General features: G+C 42.8%; 1 protein-coding gene across 1 annotated transcript in view; it reads right to left on the reverse strand.

The window, feature by feature from the left end:
* Positions 1–3,463: 3,463 nt before the first annotated feature.
* TMEM178B (transmembrane protein 178B) overlaps positions 3,464–27,275 on the reverse strand; it is a 224,341-nt gene continuing 200,529 nt past the window's right edge. The window contains exon 5 of the mRNA XM_030959587.1: positions 3,464–16,134. Coding sequence (XP_030815447.1) covers positions 15,884–16,134 — 251 coding nt within the window. The 3' untranslated portion in view covers positions 3,464–15,883. The remainder of the gene's footprint in view (positions 16,135–27,275) is intronic.

A 27,275-nucleotide genomic window follows, 5' to 3' on the forward strand; every position in this document is an offset into this window, starting at 1 on the left:
TTATCCTGCCTCTGAAACACAGAGCTTGCGTTCCAGTGAGGGGGTCCTCACCCCTGGGTGGGCACAAAACATTAGCAGATGCTCAAGGCAAAGGGAAAGCTGAACTTTGGGGTGCTCCTCAGGGACACAGCGGGTGATTTCTCTGCTATGAAGAACTGGAGTTGTTGCTGCCTGTCCCTCTGTTCAATCTGCTGAGGCCCCACTGTGTTGCAGATGAAGCTGAAAAGTAGATGTCATTCTCCTAAACCTAATTCTCAAAATTTGCATTATTTTCCTTCCTAATTCAGTAGTTTTTTCTCTTCATGACTGGCTGGAATCTTGAATAGATGGTGCTAATTCAAAACAGGAGTTGGACCTTGAGCGATGAGCACTCCTGCCTCACTTCCCAAACTGAGCTGCCAAGTCCAGGTGCCCAGAATTGTGGGGGCACAGTGTCTGTGTATGACAGCTCAGTCCCTGCCTTCCTGACTGAGACAAGGGCACAGCAAGCCCCTGCTCTTCCATGGGTAGCTTGTGTGATACTGGGTTATTGAAATCCCTCTATTCATTTCCTCTGTGGTGAACTACAGTTAATGAATTTTCCCTTTTCTTGCTGTCTGCTTTATCTAGCTGCATTGCAGGCTTCTGTGTGACCCTGTGGCTCTCATGTATCCTCTCATGCCCGAGGGCCATGAGCAGCAGCGTGGAAAGCAGCACAGAGCTGGCAGCAGCAGGGCTGGGCAGCCTGGGCACTGCACGGAGCAACAACGCAAGGTGCCTTAAAATTCAGCCCTCACATGGCTAATGCAAACCTGGACTTTTATGCATAAATCTTTCTTGGAGTCAGGCCACTTGTTTTCCGAAATGCAAGCCCTTCCGTGACAGCATCTCCACCTCAGCCTTCAAGGACCAGCTGGCTTTTTAAGTTCATGTTCCTCTTGTCTGTGGTAAATAGCTATGATTCGTGCTTATAAAATTGAAACAGTAATAAATATGGATACAGTAATCAATATTTGGAAATAATAAAACAGTTAAAAAGTTGAAATGCCAATAAGAAAAGCGAGAGGAGGGGCTCTACCCCCCCCCCTTCCCTGCAGATGTTCAGGATAGGAGGAAATAGCAAGAGATAACGGTTACCAAAATTAACAAAAAGAAGGGAAAATCTGGTTGGGTCCCAGGAAAATGCTAATTATAAGAGATTTATTGCTTTGATGCTAAAATATAGTAGAATGTTAGTTCTGGCTTACATTATATTGGCTTCGTGCGCATGTGTAACCCAAAGGTGAACTAAAGGACAAAAGAGGAAGAGGAGAGGCCTTCATCAGTGACAACCCCCAAACACTTGTGAGACCACCAAAATGAGTGGTGGAGCATGCACGGTAAAGGTGGTGATAAGGGCGGAGGTAGAAGTGTGATGAATTGAAAATGGGAGGAGATGGCACTGACACCTGGTTTATAAGGGGGGAATCTTCACTTGGCAAGCTTGGACATGAGGTGGCCGGGGTCCAAGAGCCCTGCACTCCATACCCCGCGGTTATCTTTTGCTTATGCGCTATTATCTGAACCAAATTATCCCTTATTTTAATCAAATTATATTGTCAATATATATTCTCTAAATTATTCAATTAAAATTGCTGCTATCTTAAATATTGTTTGGTTTTTTTATGAAGGGATAATTGGGCAAACATGACATGTCCCTTCCCTGTAGGAGTGCTGAGCAGCTGAGCCCTCTGCCCCTGCAGCCACGCTCCTGAGGCTTCCCATGCCGTCCGTGCCACAGGAGAGGGCACCTGCTTTCTCCCTCGCAAAGCAGGCTCCGCAGACTTCTTGTTTTAGCAGTGATGAATCACGTTTCCCCTGGCAGAGAGCAGAGCCCAGCAGCCCCGAGCACCGCCGCTAAATGCGAGCGCTGTCACTGAGCGGGTGAGGATGGCTGGGCAGGCTGTGCCTGGGGGCAGCAGGGCATAAGGAGAGGAGAAGCTTCATCCTAAAGGTTTTGACACCTCGTGGTGCTGGATATGCCACTGTAATACCTCTGTTCCCTTCATTTGCTTTGGGGGCTTCCCAGTTTCTGCACCCCCAGCCAGCTCTTCCCTGCACCTGCTCTCTGCTTGGATTTGATTGGCAGCAGCAGGCAGGTTATAAGCATTGGCAATACAAGTGGGTTCTCTTGAAACGTGACAAAAATAGGCACATTCTTGGAGTTCTGTGTAGTATATCACCAAGATTTCTCCCTTCCTCAGCCATTAGTGCCAGGGAAGAGGTCAATTTACACCAGTACTGATGGGGTTTTTGGCAGAGAATTCTCTTTTACACTTCTCCATTCTGATTCTTCATTTTGTTCCTTACTACCACTGGTGTTTTAGACAGAACCTCTTTGAGGGCAGGAGGGACTCCATCCTGAAAACTGCAGGAGACTCTTTGTTTTGCTACAATCCATAGTCTGTCATGAGAAAAACAGTCAGCTTGGGAAGAACCATCAGGTGCCTTCTTATTTTTGACTGTCAGGTCTTTATAGGTACAATGCCTCAATCAGGTAAAAAGAGTCAACACAGAAAATTTTGATATTTAACACCATTACCAACAAAATAATAATGTTTTAAAATACCTTGCCATTATTTTTTTAATATTTTAGTTCTAGATTAGTTTAAAACTCAATTATTAAAACTCAATAATTAAAAAAAATACTATTTGTGCTTTTCTGTTTGATCCACTCTTTTGCTCTTCTTCTGCTAGGACAGTTGCAAGCACTTTTGTCTATTTCTTTTAATTTCTTTTTTATACATCTGAGGTAGTTTTGATACCTTTTATGAATACCCTGAACATTGGGTGTTCAGCCTGGGACACCTGCAGCCTGACTGTGGCTGCAGACTCCAAGCCCTACAGAAGATGCGTGTCTGATGCACGATTATCTGTCTGCTGCATGATTGCTGCATTGTTGTCAGCCTGAGGATACAAGTGCAATGAGGAAGCACTAATACCAGTGCAGTGTTGTGTCTGCCAGGTTTCCTGAAGCCCTTACAGCTGAGTAGTGGAAACCCAACAGGCTCCAATCCGTATTCAGTTTTAGTTGTTTATTTGCTGGGGGAAGGTGGGAGCTAAATTACTCTGATATCTCTATACATTTCAGTCAAATCACAGGCTTCAACACATTAAGTGGCTCCAAAAAGAGATTAATGGTGTTAGAGTACATACAGTACTCTAACATCAAGATTCCAGCAGGAATCAATCCCTTCTATGACAGACAGAAAACCTCCTCATAAACAGTCATGTTGAGATCCTGCTTGTGTTTGTAATGTCTTGTACAGTGATTCTGATCAGAAGCCATCTAATCTTTATTATTGTAGTTTTCAAAGAGCATTTCCAGTACCCCATAACTCAGAGACCACCCACCTCCCAGTTTTGCTCTTTGTCCTCCATCCTTCTGTGAGGATGGGGATGGTGAGAGGTGTCCATTCCCACTCCTGACACAAGCAGACACAACTTCTTAAAACACACAACATGATTTTTTTTATTTGTTTAATCAGTTTACATTCCACAACTGACAGTTTACTTATTTATTTTTTTAATTTTCCATGAACAAGTTGTTTAGTTAGTTACCAGACAAGATTTTAATCGATGGAAATACAGTATTCTGTGCCAATCTGAATAAAACCAAAACAAATCAAAACAAAAGGGAAATTGTAAGATGTAACCAGTTTTTCGGCAAAGTCCTGTGACACTTTCTGCAACTCCTGTCTTTCAAAGTTATAGGGGTTTGTTCATTCTCCCTATTAGTTCCCTGATCTCAACCCTGCCACTGAAATGTTCCTTCAGGGCCACAGTCCTGCAAACACTGATGCACATACACAAACACCCGTGTGTCTGCAGATTAGCACCTTGGATTAACAGAACAAGAAATTTGGGGGTGTCTCATGTTTAAACAAATTTTGTTCACCTCTGCTGCAACAGATTACAGGAATAAATGGAAAAGTACAATACACTTCATGTCACATTACTTGTGAAATTAGCCACCACACTCACATCTCACCAGAACAGCCTAACAAAATAGTCAGTGGTTGTTGATGTATTGTTAGCACCGATGGCCACAGGAGCCACTTCGCCTCTGACAGCAGCACAGAGGTCCCAGCCTCACAGGACGTCACTCTATTATTTCTGAAACTGGATGTTACTACCCAAAAGTCATAAAACTCTGTGTGTATTGGCTAAAAAGTGCTCCACTTGGTTGAGCAGCTGCATACACAGTCCAAATATCCTTTGCAATGGCCAAACCATAATCAGAAATAGACATGGTTTTAGACTTTTCAAAACATGTTGAAGTTTTATATATTTGCGTGTAATTCCCAGTCTAGCAAAGCACTTAGGCATGTGCCTAGCTTTAAGCATGGCAACAGCATTCTTAATGGGAAATTGATGCTTGAAATTAGTCAAGTGCTTTGTGGGATCAAAGCTCTGTAGCAGTGCTCTGAAGAAATCAGGATCCTGAGTGTCCTAATCCTGGCTTTCACATTTACAGCCACTGCAGACTTGAGTAAACCCAGCTACAGTCTGGATTTTCAAAAGTGCTGGAAAGAGAAGGCTCCACCTGCAGCTGGTAGAACTTGTGAGGGGGCATCAAACCACTAAATAGAAGGTCTTTTCCCAGGCTTTTGGCTTCCCGTCTCCAAAATGGCTGTAATACCTACCTGCCTCAGACAGGTCTGATGGGACTCATACTTGTTACATTTTCTATAGAGAAAATATGCCAGATAAATGTGATGTATTGCTGCATTTCTCTAAATATGCCTGAGTATTGTGGCATTCTAGGTCTTTCTTAATCCAGCTTTGATGTGTGTACTGCACTTAGAGGAAACATAAACAGCTGGCCAAGATGTACCTACATGACAAATGTCTTGTACCAGTCGTATTATTTTACTTGGGAACGTCCTAGGAAAGTGCTGACATGCTTCAATTTGCAGGCATTTAAGTGAATTATTATCTTAAGCCTCCCAAACTGTCAATTAGAAACAGTGTTGACTGCAACTTTTATCATCATCAAAAGATGATTATGGGAATTGCTTCATTTCTTCTGAACAAGAAAAAAAAATCATAAGGAAAAAAGGACCAATGAGAAAGTCAAGAAAGGGAAACCCTCCAAAAACTTTGTGGTAGCGTGTGGTTAGGCTGGACATTACTTGGGGCAGAAGAAATCCTGAAGAGCAAATATCTTCATGAGATGCACCTACAATGGATGGTGGGGAGTCCACTGAGTCTGGTTTCTCCCTGCCCCTTGTACCCAAGGCTCCTGCCCTCATACAGGAGTGTTTGCACATCCACACACAATTCCCATGGGCACAAGTGGGAGAGTGAGAGTGAGACCCATGTGCTGAACTGGCCAAGAGGTTCATGAGCATCAGGGGAGCTTGCAGGAGAAGGTGACACTGGAGCCCTGATGGCCTGAGGGCTCCACCCGTTCTCCTTCCTTATCCCCAGGATCACCCTGGTGCCAGGTGTTGCTCTATCCATGGAGCCTGGGCATTCACTCCCTGTGGCAGGGTCACAGGAGTGGTTATGGCTTTCATTAGGAGCTGAGACAGGATTTTTTGAGAGAAAGTGGAAAGTTATCCAAGTGCATCATGGCCCCTCCCCTCTTGGCAAGCCACACCTTGGCAAAGTGAACCCAGCAGGGAGGAGAATGTGCATGGCGGGGCAAGCAGGACGGTCGCAAAGAATGGGAAACAAAGATAAACTGGTATGGAGTCACCCCTTAGAGCCTCCTTCCACGTGATGCTGTGCATTGACTTTATCACCTTTTAGAAGGAGGTTTTCTTTGACACTAAAACTCTGCAAAATCCTTGTGGGACACAGTGAGTCAACAGTTTAAAAAGCAACCTTTGAGAGTCCCACATCTCAGTACCTTTCTAATCCCTCTCACAGAGAGGGAGGGCAGGAGAGTGATGATGAGAATTTAGGAACATTCTGAAAAATCTTACAGAAAATGATGCTGCATCCTTAAAATTGATTAATTCTCAAGCTCCTCCTCATTTCCAGAGTTCACTCTTAAAGCCTTTATTTCTTTTTCACAGACATCTTAAATAACAAAACAGCCACATATGCAAGAGCTGGTATGGAATGAAATTTAGAGAAAAATGTCTTTACAGGAAGCATGTCTGTATTCTCACACACACAGGGAGGAAAAGGAAGAGAGGGAGACAGAGATATATATCATACTCCTCAAAAAAGGGAAATGGAGAACAGGAGAAGAACGTTAGGATGATACACTACAGCTTGGGCAAGGTAGTACCATCCTGAAAAATAAGATTTCATCCCTGGAACTCAGCTTTATCTTCCACTTTCTAACTAAAGTCTTTCCTTAAGTACTAGTACACAGTATTGAATCTTCATTTTACAGTTCCCTGAAATCCCTCTTGTCAAAACCTTAACAGTATTTTTAAAAATAAGGTTTTTAGAGATGGGTGAAGATTGTCAAGTCACTGACTTAAATTTAGCTGTAGAAACAAATAGTAGTGACCATACATTGGCACAAGATCCAAACCTCACTTAGACTTAGTTTTCAGAAATCAGTTTAATTTTCCCACTCCTCTGGCTGTGTTTGTTTTATTCAGGTAATACATGGGACTGTACAAGAGTTTCAAAGTTCTAATACTAGATTAAATTGCTGGTCCTTCTAGATAGACTTGCTATCAATATGCAATTCCAAATTTTGACTCTGAGAGATTCTCACCATGAGATGGAGACGTACGTTCAGCCTTGTCAGAGCAGCTTTCTGAATTATGCAGCCACAGTTCATCCTCTTGTTGAGTCCTCAGTTTGGTTTTTCTGAGGACAACTATAATCCCAACAATAGGGGATGAAATTGCAATCTCTTTAATCTCCATGTAAGCTGTTTGTAAAGCAGTTATTAACACTGAAAAAAAAGAATATGAAACTACCCAGACTGTATCTTGGAGGAGAAGTTTTTGATTATCGCTACCAGCTAGATGACTTTTTCAGGGCAGTTTGGGAATAAAGCAAGAAAAGTAACGTTTGAACAGCTCAGCTGTTCAAACGTTTAAGATGTAAATTCACTCTTTGAACTGCTTCAGCAATGCCCAGGACTGGCAGAGAAAGGTGAAGAGTTCAGACCAAAGACCTCTGACCTCCAGCGCTGGGACCACCCAGTCATCTGTGCCTGGGGGCCACCACAAGGCACTCACCTCAAATGCTATTTCCAGGGGTTCAGACAAGCCCTATCCTTTGTAGTCATGTTGCAGTTTGGGTGGGGAAGGCTGTTGTGAACATCTCCTTTTGTTCCAACAGGCTTTCACAATTGAAACCTGTGTTTTCCAGATGAGCCATGCACCAGAAGCACACAGACACAGCTGATCTCCATATGGATGCTCCCCTGCACTAGGTACCTGATTTACCTGATTCACCTCACCAGGACTTAAGGTGTTTTAAGATCTTGGGATCACTCAAGGTAGGTGAGTGGTCATTGCATGAAGCAAGAAGGAGCTCCTAAAGCTTAGATGTCAGTTTTGCTAGGTCACCACCCGTAAACAACTGTCTCTCTTTACTACCTGTACAAGAAGCCAAGGGAGATGAGCCCACTAACATCATGAACTCAGTGAAGTGTCTAAGGTTGATGGGGACAAAGGCAGGTCAGAAAGTCCTGGCCTTTCAGTGGCTCAGTGTCGCACACAAAGGTGCTCCTCCCAAACGTACACCTAAGGATAGGAACAGCATCTGTACAAAGGGCCATCTGTATAAAGGACAAGAGAGTCAATTGAGAGAGCTAATGCTGAACAGAAATTCTACCATTGCTTTTTCAGTCCATTCCTTTTCCTTAAAAAAGCCCTTGAGACCCAGTCATTTGACTGGATGTACGTATGTAGATGTGTGCGCTGCTGACTTAAGTGTGGTACCCCTTCTCGACTGGTGCAATGGCAAAATGAGGATTTTTCTGGGAAATAGTACTTTTTAGTTTGTTTTGGTTTAAATCTGAGATACATGAGGATTGTGAAAAAGAAACAATCCCTTGCCTGAAATTCTGTACATCAACCTCAGGTAATTTCAGGCAATCATGAAGATACGGACATTTTTCATAAATTTACAAATATATATACAAATATACACATATTTACATGTGTGTCAGCCTATGGGCTAGATTCAATAATGCTTTATTCCAGCCACACACAAGTATAATGGTTGTTTTTTACAAAAAGAGGTTAGTAGAAAGTTGGAGTGACTTAGCAGTGACATTTCCTACATCTATGCAAAAGATCCTTAAGTAGGCTGACATTGAAGTGGAGCCGCCTTACCTAAGTCCCCTCATCACATATACACATATATAGGACCTAGTCTTACATCTACTAATGAAACAAATTTCTCCTTGATCCCAGTGACCTGTAATCAGAGAATTTAACTTGAGAAAGAACTGAAAGTTCAAGCCCATTTTAGATACAGTTTAGAGTTTTGAAAGTTGTAAAGTCTATCATCCTAAACCTCAAAATGCTTTAAAAGAATTAAAGGTACTGCAGAAAAATACATTCAAAGTTTCCAAATATGCTTTTCTGTGTAAGTAGGGGAAATTTTGTTCTGCACAAGATCAAACTGCAAATACATAGATATAAACACTCTAAGTGATGGAAATTGCCAAGTAAAAATAGTAACAGTTTAAATTAGATATCTGTGATTGCTGTTGGTGCCCAGGAGTTATAAATAATTCAGTACACTCTAACTGAATAGTCTAAGGCTGCACTTTTGTTGTTCTGATTACTCAAACCTTTTTCTTATGATCTATATTGTTAATGAGTATCTCTTTGTAAAAAAAATACAGCCTTATGCTTTACAGCCAGAAGGAAACTCTTCTTGAGATAAAACATCATGAGAGCTTAAGCAAATTAGAACCGTATAAGTTTTTAAAAAAAAAATTAGGCACCAAAAGCATTTAGTGCTTTATTCACTGTCTAAAGAGGGATTGGATGCTGAAGCTGCTTTGTGTATCCGGCCCCAGGAGACTGAGCCATGACTGATTCACACTCCTTGGAGTCTACATAATTTTGAAACTGGGGCAAAACCCCCAGGTTTTTGAAGGCTTTACTCTTTATCTCACCCACTGCAGAATCTCTGTTGCTGCTTGAGTTTTTCTGACCCGCTGGCAAGTAACAAGGCCCCTTGAAGGAGCTGCCTTTACAGAGATATTCCAGTGTCCTGCTGCCACAGGTAGGGCTCAGACCCACGGGATGTGAAGCTCCCTGCTGTGCCCAGAGCTTTAACCACAGCCTTGATGCTGCCAGCAGCCTGCTCAAGCCCTCTGCAGGCTCAGGAGTGTCCTGAGATTGTTACACTAGGGGATCATAAACATTTCTGGTTTGGAGGGGATACATTGGCATCTCTTCCTTAAATATCCAAATACTTTTTGATGGAAAATACCAGATTTATCCCAGTTGTCTTGTGCTTCCTCATGCATCTCCAGCAGAGATTTTGCATGTGGTCTGCACACACAACAGGGACACAGATGGCATCTGAATTGCATTGCAGCTCCTGAGTTAAGTATAAAAGAACAGAGAACAATTATGCTGCATTTTGCTATGTATTTTCTCTCTATATAGGACACTTTTACAGGTTCCTGGCATCCATATCATGTGGGATGTGCACATGTGTGTGTTTAAGGAAAGAAGGGAGTGAGGATGCCCATGTTTACATACCTTATGCAAGAAAACTTTGGAAGTCACTTTTTGCCACTGTGCAGGAGTGTTAATCAGAGGAGGAAGAATATAAAAGTGCAGTCCTAGAAGGGAATGACAATTCCTGCTGCTGATGCTGAGGGTGACATTGGATTATCCTCACAGAATTCTACCTGTTTTGAAGCAACTGCTGTTGGGTCTCCCTTTTTTCAGTCTCCCACTTTCCCCAGGAGATAACCTATCTGAGGCTGATATTTTCATTGAAAGTCTTCCCTGAACAAGGGAAGGACAATTGATCTGTGATTCTGGAGTGTTTTACTGGAGGTGACCAGAATTTAATTTCCCTATTGTGACCTATATTGAGGCAGTTGTCCAGACTCTTTCTCAAGTTAAATCCTAAACGTATGCAAAGCCTACTGCAATTAAATTGACAGCACTATATCAGGCTACAGTTCTCCAACTGATGTCAACATGAAGCTTGTCAGAGCCCCCTGGCACAGGCAGCACTTGTTGCCAAAATGTTGCAATTAATAATTACGGCTCTGAAGAAGGCTGTATGATTGGGGTATTAGTGGGGCATACAGGATGAAAACCCTAAATTGAACTGGGATGGGAGGGAGGTAGCATCTGATGACTTTCTTCCTAAAGCCGAAGAATAGGTATTGTGAGAGTGTAAGCACACATCTCATGTTCAGTGATAACCAAGACAGCACTAAAATATTTTCTAAGCCGTCTGAGCTTTCCATGAACCTCAACAGACTATGGAATAGTTGCATTATATTCCTGGCTATGACTGGAAACAGTGGACTATAAGTTTTGAGCTAAGCCCTGGTTTTTGAGATTTCACCTTAGACTGGCAGAATCAAGATTTTATGGATCTGGCCTGGAGTTAGCAATCAAACCTTAGATTTTTTTGAACTTTGTTTCCTGACCTTGGAAATTCATCTGTCACTAATCTTTACATGCTGTTTGTGTTTCATGCCCACTTTTTACTCTTTTTCTGCCATTGGTATATGGCAATCATTCAGAGCTCTCTCAGTTTTTCACTTTGAGTCTTCCCTTGCTAGCTGGATGAGCACAGTGGTTTGGACCGTGAAGGAGTGGGAAACCTGGGGGCAAAAAATGCAGTGGTGGCTCTTGTGAATGTGCCTGAGCACTCCTGTAGCCCTTCTAGGCCTATGTAGAGACGCAGAGAAGAAAGAGGCCAAATAATGCATGTCTTTATTTAAGCTATACTTGGTAACATATTATTTTCCCTCCATTTCGCTGCTGGCAGTTAGCGTGGCGCTCAGGAATTAAGGACAGATTACAGTGATTTTCTTCTGAGCTCTGCTTATCAGTTGGGGCTCCAGGGATGAGCCTGATTCAGTGGAGTTGCATGGTGGGTAAATGGACAGCCAGGGAGACACAGTCTTCCAGGAATGCTTAGGAAGCTGAAATAGCCCTTCCACATCAATCCCTTCCTTCACCAACTTTGCTTTTTTCACCATCCATCGAACTGCACAGCTAACGTGCCATAGCTAAAAAATGGTCCCAAATGACTTGCATCCACAGGAAAGCAGAATACCTGCACTCTCACAATTCACTCCTGGGAGGATAAGAATCCTCTGTTTAGAGGACTCTGAGGATGCTTTTTTTCCCCCTTTCATTTGTTATTGCAGCTGGAATAACATTTTTAAAAGTAATGACAATTTTTCAAAAGCAGTATTTCAAAGAAATTGCTCTGGTCACTGGTGGTTTGTGATCCACTTGTGACTGTCCCTGGGGTAGAAATAAAAAAGCCCAACTAGAAAAAGAACTGGAGGGACTGTACCGTTTAGATGAGGAAAGATCAGCTGAGTGTTTGCAGAGAGGAAGAAGGGATTGATGATATATACAGGCAGCTAATATGGGTTAGGAAATTTAACACACAAGCAGCTTTAGCTTGAAGAAGGAGGTGTCCTATAGGACACCTATCCTATAGGACATAGGGTACAGGGCACATGTGCTCCTGCCACAAAGCCCCTTCAGGTGTACTGTGTTCCAGCAGGGACAGACAGCAGAACCCCTGCAGCTGACTCCTGACAGTCACAGGGCGACGCAACTGAGTCACTACACACAAAACCTCAGCCTGCAGATCGCTGTGGGCTGAGCCAATTCATCCTGTGGCTCCTGCACTCCAGTAGCTCTGTGGTCTCTGGAACACAGAGATGTGTTGTCGCAGAAGTGCAACATGAAAGGCTACGCGTGGCAAAGGGCCTGCCAGATATGGATGCTGCATTTCCCCCTCACAGAAAGGGAGACCAAGAACACACTGGCTGCTCAGGCTAGGACAGAGTGTCACCTTATCTACAGGGGAAGGATGGGAAAAGAAAAACATGGGCTGGACTCTGCAGGAAGCTGAATGTCATCCAAGAAAGCACATTCTGGACTCTAGGCGTATGAATAGTCAACCAAATTTAAGGGGATTAGTCACATGCTCCAAGTAAAGCACATGCTTAGGCACTTGGCCAGAGAGATCTGAGGGACAGGGTCAAGCGCCTTAATGCTGGGATCACTGATAACAGATTTCTAATTAGCTGCTCCTCCAACTAAGAAACAACACACTAGTCAAAAAGCTTCAATCTCCGTTCAGAAAAATACTTCAAAACTTCCCCCAAAATGCAGAAACTCAGAGTAGCTGTGAGTGTGCTTCAGCTCAGGAGAGATGGAGACATTAACCATCACAAATTTACATCTGGGTGTATTCTGGATCAACCCTGCCCTAAAGACAAGTCTGAGCACTCAGAAGGTGTGGTGGGGCTGTGACCCCCATCCAGGGGTATGGAAGCACACAGGACTCCTGCCAGGTCTTTGAGAAGCACGGAGGGGAAATTCACAATCTCCCAAAAGGGTTCTGCCCTTACTTAAAGCAGTGATGAGAGATCTGGTGTTTGGACAAATGGTTCTTTTGGGGATCCAGCTGGAGATTAAAGTGACATGATCACCTGCTGCTTCAGATATTCCCATAGATTTTAAGATGCTTCATAGCCACACAGGCCTTACAAACACTATGCTAGAGCAAGTGGAAAATCACAGAACTGGGCCAAAGATTCAGGGTCAACATTTTTCTGTTGTTAATGAAATAACCATAACCCACTGTCACACACAGACAGACACAGAGGCTTATATACAGCTTGTAAACCAACACCATCAGAGAATACTTCATCAAGGCAAATCTGGTTTTACGCCAGCTGCAGAAGAAAAGGAAACCTTTGAAAATCCATCAAACAGCAAAATTACTTCCATTTCTTTAAATCTTACTGCTATACCTCTTTCAAAACTGTATCTGTAGAATTCACCCTGTGAACACTCAAGGAGCACACAAGGATACATCATCACAGGAGCTGCTGTACTGCTCTGCCTGCCACAGGGCCTGATGGTAGACTCCAGATAGGGACCTCTGTGACTCTGGCTTACCTGTGTCACTCCAGATATCTGTATTTACATGAAACACCTTTCCTATCACATTCAGCACTGCAGAGGAGGAAGAAAGTTTGCATTCAAAGCTGTTTTAATTAGGCAGCTGTATAATTTCTTACCAATAAGCTGGGTTTTTTTCCAAAATTTTTCATGCTTTGAAGAAATGAAAAAAATTTTAATAGCTTTCTTTTGGTTTCCAGTTATTGGTTTCCTGCATTCAGCCTTCATGTAGCTCTCCAAGGCTATTTTTGTTTTAAATTTCCTTCTTCTGTTCAATGGTAATTCATCAACCTCCTTACCAAGTAGGCACTTGCACAGTCAAATGATTTCAAAACTTTTCAAAACCACTCTATTTGAAAACCTTCCCAGAAAAAAATAAATAAACCAATCTGCTTAAAAAGGAAGTTTTTCCAAAAGGCTTGTATTTTCAACTTGAATAAATAAGTAATTTCTCTAGTCACATCTAATGTAAAATGAAATTGTGAAACTTCAGTTGACAGGGATGGCACTTCAGTGGAAACACACTGACTTAGCAGCTGGCATTGGCATGTTTGGGGAAACTGTAGACAACAGAAAACAAAAGCTACGTAGTTGAGCAAGAATGGAAGAAACCCAAATCTACTCTATTCCAACATGTCCTCCAGAAACTTCATTTCTTTGAGCACTGTAATACAACTACATGTGCAAGAATTATTTGTTAGCTGGATATTTTTAAACCAAGCAATACTGTTTCTTGCCAGCTGTGTAAATGGCATGACCTGGAAATTAAAGCCTGCATTTCTGTGCAGCAGGCACAGGCTCCTTCTCCTGGTGAGATATTTTAGATGGAGAGGATTACTTTTTATTGACTAATGAGGACTGATATCATGCAGCTATCAGGTAAGAAAGGATTGCTGGTACTATCCCTGAATTAAGAGCATGTTGGGTTCAATTGGTTTTGGGGAGACTTTTTTCTTTGCCCTGTCTCCCTTTGCCTGCATATTTGTCAGTGGCACCCTCACTTTTGCACATGGCAATTCAGTCGTTGTTCTTTAGAGTCCCTTTGGCTATACCCTTGGCCCTTCTTCCCTACCTTCCCCTCATCCGCTGGTACCCTGCAAGGACCCACTGTCCTCACAGCCAAAATGCTTTTCTTCTTCTAATGGCCTTCACCCACCTCTCCAGACTTAGCTGTTTGTTTAGCTCTTCTGGGACCTATGACCTGAACAACGGGAAGAGCAGAGGGAAGGAAAAAGGAGACAATAGGAAGAGGAGTAGCAGGAAAAAGAGAAAGACCAAAAAAAGAGAGAGAGTTCCATTTGCAGATTCACAGTTATATCATACAATGCTTAAGCTCATGGGAAATGGATCTCTGTTCTCTGCATCTGACCCTTTCACATCCATCTGTACACAGTTCTCCCAGATGGAGAGAGGAGATGTCCATTGAATTGGGGCAGTTTCCAAAGACAAGATGTGGGAAGGTCTTATTTGGCATACATGAACACAATGAGAGGCATCTCTTACTTCTCTTCTACAGAAATTAGCTCCCTTTTCCTCCTCCACAATGGCTTTTGCTCAGTTGTCTCAAACATCCAAACCGGAAACTTGATGAAATCCCATTCCATCAAATGCCTGGGAAGAACAGCTACCAGGCCTTCCCCCACCTCCCTTTTCCTTGGTCAGTCTTCCCCTGGATCCACCATCCTGAACTCTCAGAAGCTCCATGAAAAAAAAAACCTGCTGAAATCCACCAGGGAAGACGCGCTGTCTCAGACCTGACGGCTTTCCTCACGCTTCTGCCGTTGGGGTGCCTCAGTCTCGGGCCACAAACACAGCATGGATGGTTTGGTGGACAATCACATTGCAATGTTTTAAATTTTTCTTTTTGTTAAAAAAAATAAATAAAGTAAGAGGGAAGAAAAAGTTATACACACATGTATCACAGCATTTTCAAAAGGCCTTCTGCTGCATTTACATTAGCAGTTCAGCCTCAGTTGTAAGCCTGGATGTAAGGCAGCTGGAAGATTAAAACCGCATTGTTGGAAAGTCCGCTGAGATGTCCTCTTGGAGATTTTTATTGTTTTCTTGTTTTATTTTCTTGTATGTTTATTATTAATTATTATTATTTTCACTTGTTTACTTCTCTCTAAAGTTTGGCAGGCAAAGAGAAAATGGTTTTCTACTTTTCCTCACACATTCTGTTCATTATGTTTTCTGCATTTTAAGGAGAGAAAAACCCAACAAAACCCCAAAACCAATGACACGACTTCTGTCATTTTGTTTTAAGAAAGAAAAAGAACGTGGGTGGGTTTCTGATAATGGCCTTGAGGAGGTATGTTGTTGAAGTGGCTCATATGCTTCATTTGCTTGCTGTTTACATTTTCCCTTCTGGCTGCAATGGACACACTTTTTGTGTCATCCCCCCCACGCCTCTGCCCCCACCATGTCCTGTACAGATTCTGGTTCCAGATTCCCCACATAGATCCCCTGTTCCCCCTCCCGAATGGCAGTAGGTAGGTGCAACTGTAGGTTCATTTGACCTCTAAGGTACGATGCTGAAGTTAAGAGTTGGATGGAAGAGCCATGTGAGAGAAAAGCTTTCCCATCACTGTGAGAAAGAATGAAGCAACACAGAGTCCAGTGGAGATGTGAGTGCCATGTTGGACTCAGCTCTACCTTGGCACTGGCATTAATTTGAGATTTTATATATATATAGTTATATATACATATATATGCATGTATAGGCATACCTAGGCATATATATATATATATATATATATGTCTTTGTGTGTGTGTGTATTTGTTTGCTATTTGTTTTAGCACACTGTCCCGTTCTCAGGTCTAGATTTGGGGCAGTTGGTCCTGGGGACAGGTTGGACAGAAGGGGCCAGAGTGCAGAAGAAGCCAGAGATGAGAGTGAGGCCCAGGCCCCCCCACGCACAGAACATGGACCAGCCATAGCCGTGGCTGATGTCGTCGGGCAGTCCGTACAGGTAGCGGGGGTAGCGGGACAGCTCAAAGTTGATTCCAGCCACGCACGTGCACAGTGAAATGATGCAGAAGGTTCCTGGAGGAGAGCGGGAAGGGGAGAAGGAAGGAGGAGAAAAACAAAGAGAAGTTAGAAGAGTGAAAGGCATACCCCTTTCCAAGCTGCATGAGAAGAGCTGGTGCGAGCAGTAAGGAAGTGCCTAAGGGAAGACGTTTGTATAGAGAGTGGCTTAGTCTGGAGGCTCCACGGAGAAAGAATTGAGTGCCACTAGAGCCTTGAATATCAATCTGCTGCTGAACAGAGCTGTATGGAGAAACTTCAACAGGAACGCTTTTTCATTATGAGCACTCCCTTGGGAACCAGAATGCTCCATGGAACCATTGATTTTTCTGAAACTTTGCTTTACAGAGTAAATACAGAATGAATAATCTTGTTTTGACATTTTTGGGAGGGAAAATAACCTTGAATTTTTTGTTTCATTCCAATTTCTCCGTGATAGGCTTTATAGGATATTACAATATACTTGTCATGTTCTGGCTCCGTTGACATATACATTTGAACTTACGTGGGAGATTTTCTTCATGCTTTTCTTATATCAAAATACAGAATTTTTCATTATACAGTCTCCTTTTAAATATCACTAAAAAAATCTTTAAATCCATCACAAAACTCAGATTCTGCCCTCTGCATGACTCCAGTTTCAATCCAGATGCCCTCTGCCACATTGCTGAAATCTTCAAAATATCCTATTCTTGTTTTCCATCTCTGCAGAAATATTTAATTTCTTATTTCTTCCTGAGAACACAGCGAGGACAAACTTCCTAACTCTGTCAGGTGGTGTTATGGAAAGACACACATATCAGATGAGGCTGAACTTTATCCCACCCAGATGAGTTTAATTTTGATCTTTGGCCTCTAGCTTCATCGAAGCTAAACTCTGAGCTCCTGAAATGTCACAATTGCCACCCACACACCAAATAATGGATAGATACAGATGCTACACACCTACCACAAGAGATAACAATTCACATCAGCATGAAGTTGGTACTTCATTTTTCTTCTCTAATTCCTCCCTTTGTGGGCCTCTCTGAATTGCCTGGAGAGCCTGGGGCACAGAAGGCAGCCTCCAGGACACACGCAGTCAGTCATGTGTGTCCTCCCTCTGTTCACACATGCATCAGTAGCGTGTGACGTGTGCTACCTGTACAGCACATCCTGCATCTGTTCACTTACAGCTGCTGGTGAGGAATGTCCTCTTCTTCCTGGTCCCATCCCTAAACCAGCATAATCTTCCAAAGCAGTCACAATCTCCCTAGTCTCAATGACAAGCTCCTGACTTCTGCTTAATAGATGTCCTTGCTTCCTTCTACTCCTTCCTGCCCCTGGCTCTGCTTCTCTTCTGCAACCCTTTTGCTGTTGTTTCTCTACTGCTTTGCTCTTTTTAGTTGCAGTTGCATTGAATAAGTGAATTTGAACCTCCCCACTCTGAACACAGAGGTAAGATTATTTGGTGAATTCCCATGGAATTCGGTTCAGAAACTGGGAGCATTTGCAGGAACATACCCACGTCACCAAAATGTGTGGACTTTCCATTATACCCGCTTCCTTTATTTAGCAGGAACATCACATAGGCATTGAATCTACAGGCAAATCTCTATCATGAACCTGCAGTGAGATCACTGCTATGGTTCCCTCTTCTGATCACTGCTATGCCTGTTGGGATGGCCTTTTCTCCACTGTATTTTGGAATGTCACTTGTAGACAGTCTCTGCTGTAAAGGTCAGGTGTTTCTGCTAATGCCAGGTACAGCTGCCAGATGGCCCAGGATATTCACAAATAGTCGTATTACGGCAGTGCCGCTGGGCACCAGTGAGGACCAGTGAGCTGCTGCAGTATGTACTCTGTCTATTTCATTCCAAACAGTCTTCTTGCCTCCCACCAGCACTCCAGCAGTCTGCTATCAGTGATTTGGATTCTTGCAAAAGCCTTGTGAGATCCCAGGCTCTGGAGTTGTCCTATACTACTTCAAAGCACAGAGTAGGATAAATGGGGAGATCATCATCCTGTGACATTCACATTCTCTGAACAGAGAGAGACATAATTTTCTCTCTCAGGATTTTTCCTGAAGAAGCACAGAGAGAAGAAGAGAAAACAGTCCTCAGCAGAATCCAACTGACAAATCACTTCAGGTAAGAAATTTTCCTAACACATTCCACATGTGCAAAAACAACAGGAGCAGAGACTAGAGATAAGAATTGTTTTCTCTTTCTCTGAGGTTCCACACTGTGATTCCCAGGAAATATCCTTGGGAAGTTGTGCCTGCCTGCTCTCTGTGAAGAGAGCTGGGGCTACACCATCCCACAATCCATTAGTCAAAAATCAGGTTGTTTGATTAAAAACCACACATCCTTTCCATGTTTGACTATGTTACTTAAGTTATTCAGTAATATGAAGATATTTGACAAGAATGCAGTTGTTCCCTGTATTCTATGTCAGAATGACTAGAACATTGTGGGATTGGGGAAGAAATGATGCCTCAGAGGCACTGTGCTCTGAACTGAGCTCTGTGGCTCATTTCAAATGGTTGTGGTTAGAAAATTACAGGGAAGGCCTTTCTTTGCTAGTAAGAACATGGTAATTTCTGCTCTCTCAAAATATAAGATTGTTAAGAGAGGTGGGTGGGAAAATCTGTGTGGCCAGACTAAAGCTGCATTTGCTAAGTACAAAAGGGAAGGAAATAACTTTGGATTTCAAATACTCCACATGCTTTCACGCTTTGTCTTGGCTGTTTTGCTCACAAGCTCTTCAGTGCAATGAGTGCTGCTTACTCTTTTTATTTGAGCAGTGCCCAGTATATTGGCACTCCACCTTGCTGAGGGTATTCTGCCCCTTAACAGAGGAACAACAAAGAGAAGCAAGTAACAACACTAGAGAGCTAAGCAAATCACAAGCATGAGACTTCTCTAAAAAACACCTGTCCCCTTTCTGGAGAATGTGCTAACACATGGTGACAAATAATGACTGCCATGCACAATGTCACAGAGTGCAGAGCACAGTCCTTAGCCTGTCACACCCCAGTGCTTCTGCAGGATGTCTTGTACAACACAGACTTATCTGTCTCTCTAGCACTGTTCATTGCAGACACAAAAAATGCCATTTTATGCCATCTAGAAAAATCTTTATGGCCATTTTATGAGTCCTATGTGTTGCTTGTGTTCAGCCAAGCAAGGAAGTTCCTGCCTAAAGTTAATCTGGCCTCTCACCAGGAAGGCTACTGATGAAAACCAAGTCAGGTTCCTACCTCATGACTGTTTAGTAGCTTTTCCTCATGAACTGGCAGTCACAACACAAAAGATCATCCTTGCAAATTGCACAGTTTTTGGCCATTGTAGTGAAGGAGTCATGGGTAAAAGGGATGCAGGACATGAGTTTACCCGTGGAAATGAAGCCTCTGCTAGTCCAGGTAACACATGGAGCCGAGGTGGCAGGAGGAGGGAGGCTGTTGGTGCTGCCCATGACACTCTGCACTACAGACACAGTGCTTCAGAGGCAGCAGCACTGCAGGAAGTCATGACCATTCCCAATCCTATGATCCTTTTTCTCCCCAGAAGTCAAACTGGACCCTTTTGCAGTTTACTCCCAAGTTTTTGCTGTCAGTGAATTATCTTCCTAGATGTGCACTAGTGCCCCAGATCCCCTGGAAACTGCACTGACACAAACTTTAATTTCTTTGTGAAAAACACTCCCTATAGCTGTGGTCCGAGCAGATGACCAGGTCTGAAAGGCTGGTGGTCCAGCCATAGCCCTGGCACAAAATGTGAATGGCAGGTGTCAATAAGAGCTCGCTGGTACATGAGCTGCACAGGGAAATAAAGGCCATGTCCTTCCACAGCTGGGGGGAGCAGAACTCACAGAGTTCTTTGTGCTGGGATTTACACTTTATCCTCCAAAGTGAAACCTAATGAATGAGACACGGCAACAGTGGGATTTTTGACAGGTAATTCACGTGTCACTGCAGAATGCTTCAATCAAGTGCGAGATGAAATTGCACGTGAAGCTGTGTCTGTGCCACAGAAACTGCTGTTTGACATGTAGTCAAACCTCCATCCTGACTCCTTGTCAGGTAGCCTCCCTTCATCTTGGCCTGGTTCTGACAGTCTCTGTCCTGCTAATGGCTTGATGATCATCAGTGGTTTGAGAACGTGAGCTATTAAATACCTCTTGGTTATCTTGTGCCCGTCTTTCTTATATATTAAAGAATAATATTAAAAATTACACTGGATGTCCCTTTAATTTAGAATGGAAGGTTTTTTAGGACAGAGATGAACTTATTTCCTATATATGTATATAAGACTGGGGTCCTGCCATACTTGCTGAAGGGGCAGACATGGTCTGAAGAGGGATGGCAGGGAAAGGTAATGTCAGTGTTGGTCAAAGCCTAATTTCATGTGGATTATGAGTCAGTGCCCTTTGCTGTAGCTGTTTTCAAGCATGATTATATCAAGTAGTGCCATGGGCCTCTGCTGCAAGGAATTATTGTTTTCTTTTTTGTAAATGTCCCTTTCTTTCCAATCAGCTCAGTTGTGTGAGGGTCTGCAATGCCTCCACAGTTTTTAAACCTCACCTCCAGGGTAGAGCCAAACTGCTTGTGAGTGAACTGATTTAAACACAAACAGGCTCAAATCATCCATAGCAAATCTGTTTGAATTTTCCCTGATGCTAGTATCCCCTTGAACCATGTCAGAAGCCACATCCTTCACCCACAGACCTGGCTCAACTTCCAGAGCCATAGAGCTTGAGGGATTTCCCAAGGTCTGTGATGTCTTGAGACAAGAACTGGTGCCTTTTTTAGATGCACTGCAGATGAAGGGGAACCTTTGTGGTGCTAGGGCATAACAGACCCAGCTGGCAGGAGCTACATCTAAACACCCTTATCCTTATTATTAGAGAGGAGGTGTCTGACTGGAACCTGAAGGAGACATCACCGATTTGAAGGCATGGGAAATCCAGAAAGCCAGTAATTAAAATGATCTGGGCACCAAGCCCATCTCTGAGACCCTCCTCCTACAGATCATTTGTCTCATGATTTGGAAATCATTTCCTTCGCATCTGACAGAATGATGTTCATGTCCTCCCTTCCCCCCACAACAGATAGAAATGACTCACAAACTGTGCTGTCAGATGTACAAAGTAAACAACCCCAAAAACTGATTCTTCTCACCTTCTGTTATTTTTTAAAGCATATAGAAATGTCAAGTATTACTTATAAATTGGTAGATAAAAAGAGAACTGCAAAGGTATGGATTTTAAGATGTCCTTTGAAACCACGCAGTTTTCAAATAAATGTAAATCTCTGCCTTTTAAAGTATTTCTAGTAGCTTCTTGTGGCCACTAATGTCTTTGGAAGGAGTGCTGTTTACTTAATTATCATCACTTTCTTTTATTATAGGGCTAGAGGAGAAAAAAAATCTCACAAGTGAAACATTATCTTTACTTTCTCTCTGCCCTACTAGCTTTTACTATTTTCAAGGTACATCAAACAAACAAATAAAATTAGGTCTGATCCTAAAGTGGAGTGTGTAGCATTAACTATTTAAATTATATCCAAATCAAATGAAATTATTGAAGAATACTCCGAATTCCCTCCCAATACAGTGATGACAAAAGCCTTTTGGAGGGAGGGAGCAGCTTTGCAGCAAACTCCTTCTGTGCACGGATTAAACGCCTCAGCAGCACGCAGCTCTTGAGAACACTTTATTGCTCTGTGCATACACGCATAGAATATAAATTATTGCTTAATTATGTACTGTTCCAGAAGAAGCAGCTTGCAGCATCACCAATAGGCTGCAGAATAGCAAGGGGTTTACTGGAAAATTGCCCTTCCTGAAAAAAAGCGGAGATGGAAGGATAAATCTGACTGGGTGATGGAGATTTAGTGTGGTGTCCTTGTGAGATTACATCCCCACCTGGGTTGGGACTTAATGCATTTTTATCTTATACCATGGACCAGATAAACTGCAGGGTCTGTCATGATATTGCATTATAGCCACTCTCAGAATGTGGTTTGCATTTGGCCTTTGGCCTCCTGCCTCCTGCACAAGGTGCCAGAGGTGTCCAGGAAACGCCAGAGCTGTGCTCCTGCTGTGTGCCACCTCCCCTGTGTGCCTGTCTAGGGACTGCTGCTGCACAAGCTGTAATTTCTTACGGCACCAGAGAAATATGTGTCTTCAGCTACAACCCCAAACACTTAATGGGGACCATGCTTAGGCTTGTGCAAATCAGTATCTCATATAGGAGCAATGCTACAGCAGCTGAGGGCTGAACTCCAGTTTGCTCAGCTGATACAAGTGTCAGTCCATATTTCACACTGCAGATTTGCACATGGTGACATTTCCATGACTGTATCCCTCGGGGCATGGGACTGCACAGGGGGTGAACACCCAGGCTGTGCAAGCCACAGCCAGTGAGCTACAGCGATGAGCAAGCACTCTCTGCAGCTGTGAGTTGGCACGTAAGGCAAAAGCAACACTACTTAGCTAAAGGCACAAAGGTTTGATGGACTAGGCAGAGAAGAAAGCTTTCAGATCAAAGCCTGAGTGAATAAACTTCTGAGTACTTTAGCAATGGTGATTCCTATGACCCAACCAAAATAACCTAGCAATAATAAAGTGAGTTGACTACAGCCATTAAGCAAACATAACAAGTCATGAACTTGCAGCCACAACACAGGAGACAGCAAAAATTGTGCCAGTTGTAGTACTGTGATATTATTCCAATTTTGCTGGAGCAGAAAGCAAAGAAAGTACTTCAGTGTCAAAATGAAGAAAAATTCTAATCCAAAGTTAGAAGAATTATCCCATCCCTGTGCTGGCAAGCACCATGCTTGGGAACATACAGAGGCTTCTGGCAGGTTCTTTCATCCTCTGCAGTGTGGAGCTCACAGCATGACCCAGGCAGAGGCCAAAAGATTAAACAGAAAGAGGCACTGGAGGTCTGAACAAACTCAAGTGACTCCATCACACCTCAGATTTGCCTCAGATGATGACACATAAGTTTAGTATCAAGCTGTACCTTAGGCAGGTGCTTCCCACTCTAGGCATTTTTCAGAGCTAAAGGGGAACTTGTGGAGTCAGGTTGGGTTTGCCTTGTCACAGGACATGTTCTGTAGTATGAGGAATCTGTGCACCATGTTGCATCTGGTCTTTTAGTAATGAGCTCATTACATCTATAAGTATGTAAGACCAATTTCTTCCAGTCAAAAAATTGGACATCTCTCAGAAGGAGCCTCAGAGGATTCATGTTATCTTTCTTGTGCAGGAAATTCTAGATTGCTGAAAAGTCTACTGATAGATGTTCTTCAAGACAAGTAAGATTGGAGAACAGGCACAGCACAAGTAAATTCCATGCAGCTTTCTTCCATATTGCCTACTGTGTGCCACTATAAATACTTCTAGGGGGAATACTTTCAGGTGTAAAAGGATAGTTAGATATCTAAAAGATAGATGCCTTTTTAATCCTTCTGTTTGCTGAAGGCAGTACTAAAGAAGCCATTGGGAACTTGGGTGATGGTGGTGGCTACTTGATTTGGATATTTTCCCCTTTAGGTGCTGGAGAAAAGCCTATCCATTAATTTTTGTCAAGTGACCAAAGGACTCTTTGCTTGTACACTTTCAGGATCTTTACTTTACAAGTCAGTGGGCTCTATTACTGTTTCCCTGAGTTGACCTGTTAGGAAGAGAAAATCCTTTCTATATGTGCTGATACAGCTACTGAGAGAGAATAGTCAGAAATCAAAATTAAATGCAGTTTTGTCTGGTCAGCAAGAACCACTTAGTGCAGGGCACCCCTATGAAGCTTACATCACATAAATGCCTGCAAGCAGCAAACTAGACTGACACTGTACACTCCTAAAGGACCATGCTGAAATCTCCTTTCCTGTGCCAGAGGAAATACCTGCTCATCTTCTGTAGCCCATACACATATGTACATTGGCATTAATTATCTCTGTATGCCCTGGAAGAGCCAGGCTGGGCAGAAATGAAGAAGGCCCTATTCATTTATAGCTTTTCCCAGTTGTTTTTTAAATGCAGTTTCCAGTGTCCAGTTGGACTCTGTCCAGCCAGATTAGACCAAGCGAGTGTGGCAGTGATTTGCCCACGGGGAATGTTGTTTTCTGAGCTGACAACCTAAGGAGCAAAGAAAGTGAATCTAAATCTTGCTTCAGCCTCTGCATTTAACAAAAAGATCTGCCACACACAGAAATTTCCTCTCCATTCTCTCTGTAAGGTTTTCTTTCTGTCTAGCAAATCATGCCAGTATTAATCTTCCTTCTGTTGCATGTGCAGTCTTTCCACTTTTATGTCAGGCATGCAAACAGCTCAGCAAAATTTCCTTTTAAAAAGACCAACCCAATGATAAATGCCAGTTTTGTTTTCATTGTCTTCCTTTGGCTTTGGTGCATCTTGCCATTGGAATTCAGAAGCCAGCAACAGATCAAAGGCCTTGTGACGTTATTAAAGGATATGGGACAACCACTGAATTTTAAAACACACAGAACTTGTTTTCCAGGGCTGTGGGTGGGGAAGTCTTTTGTATTTCTACAGAATCTGTCTCCTCTGCTTTATTCCTACTTTATTTCACTTTCTGTCAGCCCCCCCTACAAAGACCTACTGACATCCCTGAGAAGGAACTTGATTGCATGCCCTTCACAGACTGCGCGAAGTTGTCTGTTCTCGTAACTTTGGAAGGTACTGATGCTTCTGCCAGTACCTCCCATCCTGGTGAGGGAGAAATTACAAATCAGTATAGCTGACTTAAAATGAACACACAGAGGAATATGAACAGCTCTTCCTGCTGAAAAGCCAGACAGAGCTGACTTCTTAATTTACTGCACATAAAGTTCAGGGAGACAGATTTGAGCTAGCACAGAAAAACAATGAATTTAGAGGTGCGCATAAACTACTTGCCCTGTCTTTTGCTCCAGACTATAAGATCTCTGCACCTCATTAAAGAAGATTTTTCTCTCCTTCTCCTAAGTGCCAGTGCCCTCCCATGATCAGGTACAAGGCTAATGAAATTGTGTTGGTATTTCTTTCCCCACAGCCTGCAAGTGCACATCTAGGAGCATCAGAAATGAGCCACAGGAAAAAAAACAACCCACAACACATTTGAAGGTTGACTTTGAAGTCAGCTGGTAATGTTTCCATGGAGATCAAATGCTATGGAATTGACAATGAATTCTCTTGTTGAGCCTTTCCTTCCAGGGGAAAAAAAACCCCACAGAACAATACTTCTAAATGACTGCACTCTGCAGTACAGTTGTGTTATTGACTTGCAAAAAACACATCTATATCCCACCCCTGTTTCCTTATGGAAATGTTACCTCAGGTTTCAACATTTCAATGCCAGGTATTCACCTAGAGAATCAGATATATTCCTGAGGTACTGGAAAAAAAATAACATCTAGTGAAAATAATATTCTATGAGACAAAAGATATAACTCTGCATTTGAACTTATGCTGTAAATGAGAGTTATGATTCCCCTTGAGGAGTATTATAACATGAAATTATAAAAGAGTATTTCAGTTGCTGATAGGCAGTGACACACAGATGTCTGTATTGCAAAAGTGAGTGATCTTTCCTATTTCCAGAGTCTCCTATTTCCTTTTCAAAATGAGTGCCAGCATAAATAAATAAATGCAAAACGTGTTGCTGGTGCACCAGAGAGGAGAGAGAAGTACTAGCAGTTAAAATGTAACATGGACCCCCAGCTCTTTTAAGCCTTGTCCTGCCATTTGCTGAGCAACTTTTTCTAGCTGGGAAATGCTCAACAGGCCATTCTGGCAATATATTAACCTCAAATGATGGCAAAGGGAATGTATGTCTGCCTGAGTGATTTCCTAAATACTTATTTTTTGAGTGAAAATAGGAAATTAGATAGCATTCAAAAGGCAAGAGGTAACAGTTGCTAAAGGCTCATCACTAATGGTTCACTGGTCTGGTTCTACCAGTTCCAGTTCTACCCCATATCAGGACATGTGTATGTGCAGTGAACCCATATCCACACGTACATGTCTGGATGTGTATCTGTCAGTATCCTGGTTTTGAAAGACACAAGAAAAGAAAAGCCACACTTCAGACTCCAGAAACCTGGCCTAAAGTGGGACCAAGGAACATGACGTTGAACCAGGTCTATGAGAGACACCACAAACTGTACAGGGAGAGATGTTTTAAAGGAATCACAGGATTGCTTAGGTTGGAAAAGATCTCTAAGTCTGACTATTAACCCAGCACTGCCAAATCCACCACTAGGCCATGTTCCTAAGTGCTACATCTACACAGCTCTTGAATGCCTCCAGGGATGGTGACCCCTTCTCTGGGCAGCCTGTTTGAACACACTTTTGGTGCAGAGGTTTTTGCTATTACCCAATCTGAAGCTTCCCTGGAACAATTTGAGGCCATTTCCTCTTGTTCTATGATTTGTTACTTGGAGAAGAGATCAACCCCTTCATAGCTACAATCTCCTGTCAGGTAGCTCTAAAGAGGAATAGTCTCCCCTGAGCCTGTCTTCTCCACAGTTAAGAACCCCAATTTCCTCAGCTACTCCCTATAAAGAGGGACAAATCCTTAAGAGCTAAAAATGACATTTTTAGACACAGGTTGACTCTTATTTCCTGAATATGAATGCTCTTGGCCTTGTTGCATTACTTCCTGATGGGCATAAAGCCTGCATGAGTGCTCTGAGCTCTGCTTCTCCTCACAGGTCCAAAAAGACCCTCATCAGCTCCTTTTCTGCCTTCCACAACACCCTTGTCATGTGTTTGAGGGTTTTAAACAATCAAGAGCCTTTAAGTGTTTTAAACATTTAAAGCCTATTAATGCTGTACATTAACTCAAGCTTGTTCCAACTCAAAGCCTTAAATCACTTTAGAGCATAATGCAAAATTTAGCCAAAAGCACAGGTAGGAGCCAGAGTGTTCACGTGTGTGGTGGGGGAGGCTTGGCAGAGGGGGGAATCATTTTGTTGCGCTGAACCTGGTCTGAAAACACTTTCATAACCCATTTATGGCATCTCTTGATACAAACCAGCCTGTGTCTCCATCTGGAGGTCAATCCACATAAATAAGTCCTCACAGTGGTCTGTAGGGAGTTTTGCCAAATTTTTAAGCTCCTCTGCAGTCATCATTAATTTAGAACCTCCCACAGGAATAAAACATGAT

Source organism: Camarhynchus parvulus, chromosome 1A (assembly GCF_901933205.1).
Source record: "Camarhynchus parvulus chromosome 1A, STF_HiC, whole genome shotgun sequence".
Lineage (NCBI taxonomy): Eukaryota > Metazoa > Chordata > Aves > Passeriformes > Thraupidae > Camarhynchus > Camarhynchus parvulus.